This window comes from Lepisosteus platostomus, chromosome 27 (assembly GCF_059453375.1).
Source record: "Lepisosteus platostomus isolate fLepPlt1 chromosome 27, fLepPlt1.hap1, whole genome shotgun sequence".
NCBI classification, from domain to species: domain Eukaryota; kingdom Metazoa; phylum Chordata; class Actinopteri; order Semionotiformes; family Lepisosteidae; genus Lepisosteus; species Lepisosteus platostomus.
Genome location: NC_142637.1, coordinates 9,961,953 through 9,969,694, shown reverse-complemented (window position 1 = coordinate 9,969,694; position 7,742 = coordinate 9,961,953). Strand labels below are relative to the sequence as shown.

Below are 7,742 nucleotides of genomic sequence, written 5' to 3'. Positions count from 1 at the left end.
CATTCATTTAATATCTGGGCATTTGTTACTTCTTTTACGCAAAACAACCGTTCAGATGATAAGAGGTTGAATATTTGAGAGTAGGATTAAAAGTTATTTGAGAATGTGAAGTTAATGCAGTATTGATGTCAGAAATGCAATAAGAAATGAGACTGTAAAGGCTTGTGGGTTCAGTGGTGTATTTATATTCACCCACAGCTGAAGTGCAGCACCATGTGGGGAGTCATGAGCCAGCAGCCCCTCACAGCATCAATCAAACATCAACAGCTTCACCAACTGAAAGACATTAGAGAAGCCAGATTCCTCAGATCCAGGGTGGAATTTATCCAGGGCCCTAGGGCTAGCATCCCAACCCTTACAGTCTTAGGGTCTTTTAATGATCAGGCAGACAAGGCATCAATCTGAACATCTCATCCAAAGAACGGCATTATCTTTTACAGTGTCACAAGTCACTGTACTGGGACATTGGTTTGGTACTCTAAACCAGAGGGAGAGGCGCCACCTACTGGTCCAAAAGACCAATTACAACTGAATTCTGTTTTTCTTAGTACCTTCCCACCCCTATACTGACCAGGGTTAGTCTATCGGTACCCATGATTTTTTATTATGGAGCAAAGGGGTTTAATTGTGTTCATTCGCTCGCCCTCCAGTTGCAATGACACCGCCACATAGATCGAGGGCGCTGTGCCTAACTTCTTCACCTGCTTCCGGAATCTCGACCCTTCTCTTCACTGTGGCGTGTGATGTCACACCGGGCGCACTTCCTGTGGCTGTAATTGGATGTAAACATTGCAGGATTTACTGTACCTTTTCTCCAGTGTGCGCCGGCAAACATGAAGAAGTTTTTTGAAGATATCAAGAAGGACATCAAGTTCAAGTCGGCTGGTCCCGGGCAGAAGCTGACGGACGAAAGGTTAACGCCCAACGCATATGCGGCACGGGAACAGGCTGTGGGCGGGCAGGGTGAGAGGGCTTGGGCGCTGAGCCCCGGCAGAGTTCACAGCTCGGCTAGGAGTGGTATACTGACCGAGTCCCGTTCAGCCCAGGCCTCAACCCTCTCACCCCGCTGTGGCTCTGCGGAGGCCGTGCAGAATGAAATAGACTTGATTGTATTTCTGTTTCCTTGTAACACTATAAAGGTTGTACTTGAAGAATTAATACAGATGAATAAAATGGCTTCGTGCACATTTAAAGTTATTTACAGATGCGGAATGAATAGTTCTGAAGAGAAGATGACGGATGCGCAGTCTCAGCCGTGTTGTGTGAGCAGAAATAGAGCTGTGTGCGGTAATAGGTCAGTCACTGTACCCAGTGACCCACAGGGCGGCTTACAGAGTGAAGCAGCAGTCGACAATGTTGACGATATCGTACAGAGGCAGCACACCGCGCGTAGAGCGTGTTAGTACCCGGGTAGAGCGGTGTGAGTTCTCATTATCCCTGTGCCCCTCTCCCCGCAGCCAAAAGTGCCCCCCAGTGAAGACCAGCACCCCCTGCAAGCCGCGGCAGATTCCCACGGAAGGAGCGCAGAAGGCGGCGGCCGCGGCGCTGGCCAGGGTGGAGCAGGAGCACCGCCCCCGACCTCTGACCTCGCAGGACGCTATCCGCTCCCAGGGTGAGTGCAGGCTCACCCTGCTGCCCCCAGCACTATCTGTACTGACACCCTGCTGCCCCTAGCATCATCTGTCCTGTCACGCTGCTGCCCCCGGCACACTGTGTCCTGTCGCCCTTCTGCCCCCAGCACACTGTTCTGGAAACATAGATTGTTAAAAAAAGAACAAGAGTGGCACAACTCTTCTAATCATCGCTCTCCCCTCTTTTGGTCAGTGAAGAAAGAGCTTTTGGCAGAAGCAGCAGCTACAGCAGCAGTTGGGAAACCAGCAGAAAGCAGCGAGGTAACGACTGACTAACAGCCCGACACAACAGCTCGGGGCTCTTGCTGTGGGGGAGTGGAAGCCTATGGGGCTTGAGGGAAGGGACAGACATTTAAAGTTAATTGTGTTGTTTCTGTTTCTGAGCTTGAGGATATGTTGTTTTGGAATTTTAATCAGAAGAATAAGCTCTCTGGGTCAAAAACATATCTCTCTTGCCTCCTCTGCCCAGTCCTCCAAGGTGCCAGTTAAGGAGGCAACCTGTTTCTCGGTGTCTGGAGTGTATTTCACCTGCCCTCTAACCGGAGCCACCTTAACAAAAAGCGAGAGGGAAGCGCACATCAAAGAAGCTATACTGATGGTATGCCACCTTCCCATGCTGCTAATGCAATGACAGCCTGTCACAGTGATACACACCCAACAACTAAGTGATACAATAAACACAAAATAATTATTTTTCTCGTTGTTGCACCTCTCCTCTTGTCTCTCAGCGGTTTGCAGAGGACCCCCTGGAGGCCTCCGTCATGATGATCCACACGTTCAACAAGGACAGGGAGAGACTGAAGGCCGGGATCGACATCATCAGCAAGTGAGAGGGGGCGTGGCTGTAGTGGGCAGAACTCTGGGCTTCAGGTCCGAGGACTGCGGGTTCATACCCCAAGTGGGAGAACTGCTGTTGTGCCAGTAAGCAAGGCACTTACCTCAGATTGGTCCAGTAAATGCCCTGCTGTACGAGAGAGTCTCCAGGTTGTCAATGGCAATTTCTACTCAGCCAACTTAGTTGCCAAAATAAAGGATCAAAACACACCAGAGGTGAGAGGAAGGCTGTATATGAGCAAGAGGTTGAAGGAGGAAGAGAAGGGGGGCATGGGAAAGCGCAAGAAAGGACTATCTAGCAAGAACTGAGAGGAAGGCCTGGGAAGCATTGTACCTGTTGCTCCAGTTTTAACCAGGTCTCTCCTGTTCAGATACATTGACAACATCTGTAACAACCCCTCAGAGGAGAAATACCGCAAGATCAAACTGCAGAATAAGGTCTTCCAGGTGAGGTGGCAATCTGGGGTTCAGGGGTCACCTGTCTCACATACGTCTTGTCTGAGCTAATCGGTCCCCATCTCTTTCCCCCTCACTCTCTCCAGGAGAAGGTGAAGTGTATCGAGGGGTCCCGGGAGTTTCTCCAGGCTGTGGGGTTCAAGAGCCAGGTTTTGGCAGTCGATGGGCAAGGTGACCTGTGTGAGAGGAGTGGGGCTGAGTGCCTGTGCCGGCGTGCGGCGATGTACTCATCTCTTTCCCCTCCTCTCTCAGATAGCAGCGAGGAGTTCCTGGTGCTGCCAGAGGAGGCGCTTGCCCAGCTGGAGGAGCTGAGAGCAAGCCGGGCACGGCTGCAGGCGGGGGAACCAGTCAGAGCAAAGCTCGACCGCCAGCTCCAGGTCTACCGGCCCTCCCCCCATGCCACACGCTTCGAACTGCCCCCCGACTTCTACAACCTCACCGCGGAGGAGCTGAAGAGGGAACAGCAGCTCAGGTACATGGAGGGGGCGAGTAAACCCGCTCAGTCTGTCAGGAGAGGCACTGTCTCTCAGTGCAGCCATCTCTACCACTGTGTGCTGTGATGGCGCATCTATCCACCAGGAGCGAGACGGTGGAGAGGAACGCTCAGCTGCGCACCAAGGTGATGAGGGAGCGGGACGAGCAGCGTGAAAGGAAGAAGTACAACTACGCCCTGTTGAGAGTCAGGCTACCCGACGGTAACCTGCTGCAAGGTGGGGCTTCTATCACTGTCTTATTGGACCTGTTGCCTGTCATGTTTTTAACCCAGTAATACTAACTTTATTATTAACAAGTGCAGCCTTATAAGTAGATTCTGCATCTGTACTTGACATTTTTTTTTACCTCGGAGCTTGGTTAAAATTGGTAAGTCCTGCTATGGAGGTGTATGCTAGTCACATTCGCACAGGTGAAGCAACTCCCATCAGAAGTCATTCTTGTATTCTTATCAGTCTCGAGTTACTTGTGACATCCAATTAAATTCATTTTTCACAACAAGGTTGCCCCAAGGCGCTTAAAAATGCAAGTAACCATACACTTTGTGAATACAGAACGGAAGACCAGAAGACAACGGAATATTGTGAACATTAGCCATGTTCATTAAGTGCTGTTAACGTGTTGCGTCCCACAGGCACATTCTATGCACGGGACAAGGTGCCAGCACTGTACGAGTTTGTGCGAGGGGCGCTGGTCAATGACTGGCAGCCCTTTGAGCTGATTGCCCCAGGGGGGCAGAAACTGAAGGAAGAGGAGCTTGCCTTGAATGAGTGCAATCTGGTGAGACATTACACCTGCCCTTCCCCATACCGTCATTCCAATCTAGCACAATCCATCACGACAGGACAGCAAGTCCTCTAAAACACAACCTATGATGCACTCAGTTCTGTTTCCTCTGATCTCTCTGTAGTTTAGTGTTCAGTTAAAGTGCCCACACCTAGATGGTCTCTAAGTGTTATTTTCCCTTTTTTCCCTTATCTGCATATCCAATCTGTTGCTAATGCTTCCCATCTCTCATCCATCTTTTTCTTTCCACTGCTCTCTCTAGGCTCCAGCTGCACTGCTGACTTTCTCCTGGGATGCTGCTGTCCTGGCTGATATCCAGGCATCTGGCACACAGACTCACAGCATCCTGAAGCCAGAGCTGTTGGAAAACATCAAGACCCTCACTTGAGCTGGTTCTGCACTGCTACCTTCTCCCTCCATCTTCTCTCTCTCTCTTCCCAGCCCTTCTCCACCCTCGCCATCTTCCTGCCATTACCTGCCGTCCCCAGTCCTGCCCCTGCTCTCCCAGTTAAAGGCTGCAGAGTCTCACCAGACAATAAACGGGAAGGGTCAAGGAAAAAGAGCAAAAATACAAGTGTTTGTTTCCGAACAGCGTCTTGAATGTTACACACGCTGGATGCCAGCGATGGTTTTGAAGACACTAATTGTATGGAGGACCTCTCCCATGCCTGTGGAGGGTTGATACTCCTGTGAGAGACTCTAATTCCACTTCACCAGGACTGGAAGACAATGACTGACCCAGCCCAGAGACCCCTTGTGCTGGAGAGCCACCATCCACCAGGGAGGAAGAGTCCACCTGAAATCAAGTTTCTTTCACTCCCAGCCACTTCAGGTTGGGTACCAGTTTGAGGCGGGAGAAACCGATGGTAAATACTTTACAAGACTCTTGTTTGCATCTCAGCTAAGAATAAGTCTTACTCAAACTATAAATCTGTGTTTTAAGGATGTACAGTAGAACTTGTTGGAATGTGGCTCTCCAGAAACTGGTCTGCAGTCACAAGTTAGTCTCTTTAAAAATAAGTATTGCAGAGTATTTAGAGAATGAGAAAGATACAATTGAAGGTATATTTCTGTATTTGACATTTTTATTGTTCTGTTTTGTGCAGAGCTTGGCTATGCTGTATTCTTGTGCAACACTGACAGCCCCACTGCTGCTCCTTAGACAAGAGTTTTTCAGATTTGCACTGGCATGGGAAGGTGTTTTTGATAAAGATCAGTAGACCCTTCTAGTAAAAGTTTTCTAAGGATGCCTCCCAGACTGGGGCTGCACAGCTCTGCACGCAGGGAACAGTGGAGACCCACTTGGCTTTACTGCTCCAGGTAGCTACTGTCAGTGTGGGTGTGCTCGGTCGTGCTGTAAGGCACGGGAGGCCTCCGTTTGAACAGTCCCGGAACAGTGCTCTCGGGAGTGAAAAATAAGTAGGCAGTCTAGAAAGTGGAAAGCATAGATCTCATGACATTAGGAGCATTATAAACTTCATATGGACCAAGATAAGAGTTTAAGACATGAAAGTGTTGATTTTCTAAAACCAGATACCAGATGGAGAGACTTATTTCTTCTTCTAGATGCCCACTGAGGTGTAGCAGCTCCTCAGGCTGTTTTCCATTATTCTCCTTCTGAAACACTACTTGGCACTCTGCTTATCAAATGCACCCCAACACCAATGCTCCTTACCTGTTGAGAGCAGTCAGTGTCCCAAGAAGAGCAGACTGCCAAGGACAGGAGACTGTAACCAGACTGATTTACTGTGCTAAGTGTAGAAGCCTATGACGTAACAAAACTGAAGTGTCTTTTGAGTTCAGACTTTCCTTCTAAATAGCATTTCCCAACCCCTCTATTACTGTGATGAAACCTTCATTTGACAACTTCAAATGAGAAGATTTTATAAATGTAGCAGGAATTTTCATAGCTCTCAGACAGAGGAACATTTACTTCCTCCAAAAGTCCAGGGCTTTTTTTAGCCCAACATCAGACAACTTGAGCCTGGTGCTTGAATGTGTTGCTGAATCAGTAAAAAGAACTGCAAGAACAATATCTTTAATAACCAGAGAATAGAACATGTACTACACTGCCATTTCATAATACATAGCCCATTTCTTCTGTTCTAATTATTGATGTTTAGTAATTGTTCACTCTGAGAACGGCTGTACTCAGTTGTACTGTACACAGATAAACAATTTTATATCACTGAAAAGTCACAATACCAGATTTACACAAATATTCTTCTACACTTTTAAAACCCCATCATGTCTCAAAGTGATCTGTTGTTTACAAGTGGAAGGTGTGGTGCAGCTCTGCCGGTTCTCAGCCATGATTCTCCTAGTGACAAGTTCAGACATCGCAACTGCCCTGTCCAGAGCTGGACTGTAAACCACATCCAGAATCTCACCAGGAGAGAACTGTGCGCTTCAAACGCCAAACTTGGATGAAAAGACACCAGAGGGCTATAAACATGGATTCACAAAGTTTGTGTATTTTTAAGGTTTAGATAAAACAGTTTTAATATAAAATTTTGTTAGAAGGTAAACAACCAAATCACCTCATTTTTGTACTCTCGAGTTTGAAGACATTTCAGGAATTGAGCAGAGCTATAGTCAGTCCTGAGTGCAGGCAGGAGCAGCCTTCCTCCTCGCACACAGCGAGACGCCAGCTCTCCAGGCTCACAGACAGCCTGCACCGAATCGCCTCTCAATGCTTCTGCTGGCCGGCTCCCCAGCATCAAGCCAGTTTTCACCCTGGCTGAACTTAACACTGAACCAAAAACTGCTTAATCATTTTTTACTTTGTTTTCAGGAAATAATACAGCTGAAGAAGGTAGCTACTAAACTTCACAAATCTGAGATTTAAAAAGTACAAATGAGGCCAATTGGTACAGCTCCAAAAAAGAGTTCATACATAGAAATCCAGAGAAGAGGGTAACCCTGCACTAGATACTACTGTTGCAAAAGTTTATAGTTCCATAGGCTGGAGGAAGTTAACACCTTTAAACACCTTTTTGGGGGGTTAAAGGGATTATTAGGCATGTTTTCCTAACTGTGCAGGTTGCTTATTAAAGGAGAGATGTAAACATTTTAAATAACAGATTAATTAGATGTAAAACAGCTTTGTCTCAGTATACTATGTAAAGCTCGGCACGTGTCTGGTTAGAAACTTTTAAGTCCTTTTGCATTTTCTGAGCATCTTAAGTAATAAAGTGTGCAAATATCATTCCTGGTGTCTGCTCTCAAAACTCGAACTGATCCGTAGTCAAAATGGGCAGTCTAGAGATTTCCACTAATTCTCAGTATCACTATAATCCAGCCCACACTGTATAGATAACTGTGTTGTTCACGTTTATGGTTCAGGATTTTGAGTACAAGCCCCCTCAATAATACCACTAGAGACTGATCGCTTCCAGTCCACTGCACTGCAGTACTGTGTTACACCCAGTTACTTCATTCCACTGCTGGTGAGCAGGAAATATCTAGCTGTGGCAGTGCAGCCATATCTCAGCACAGCAGGAGTGTGAAGCCAATAGGTTTTGTATTGTGTCCAGCAGTCTT

General features: G+C 47.4%; 1 protein-coding gene across 2 annotated transcripts; it reads left to right on the top strand.

Annotated features, from left to right (window-relative positions):
• The first annotated feature begins 731 nt into the window (after positions 1-731).
• Positions 732-7,407, top strand: ubxn6 (UBX domain protein 6). Of its 2 annotated transcripts, XM_088622435.1 has the most exons (11): positions 733-913; positions 1,458-1,612; positions 1,825-1,892; positions 2,101-2,229; positions 2,360-2,457; positions 2,837-2,912; positions 3,008-3,092; positions 3,174-3,393; positions 3,501-3,631; positions 4,048-4,193; positions 4,462-7,407. In XM_088622435.1, the coding sequence occupies exons 1-11, from the start codon at positions 834-836 to the stop codon at positions 4,585-4,587; spliced, it is 1,314 nt and encodes a 437-aa protein (XP_088478561.1). In that variant the 5' UTR covers positions 733-833; the 3' UTR covers positions 4,588-7,407. The 2 variants fall into 2 exon arrangements, with proteins under 2 accessions (XP_088478562.1, XP_088478561.1); XM_088622436.1 differs by lacking the exon at positions 4,048-4,193 and having other exon boundaries at positions 732-913.
• The last annotated feature ends 335 nt before the right edge of the window (positions 7,408-7,742 follow it).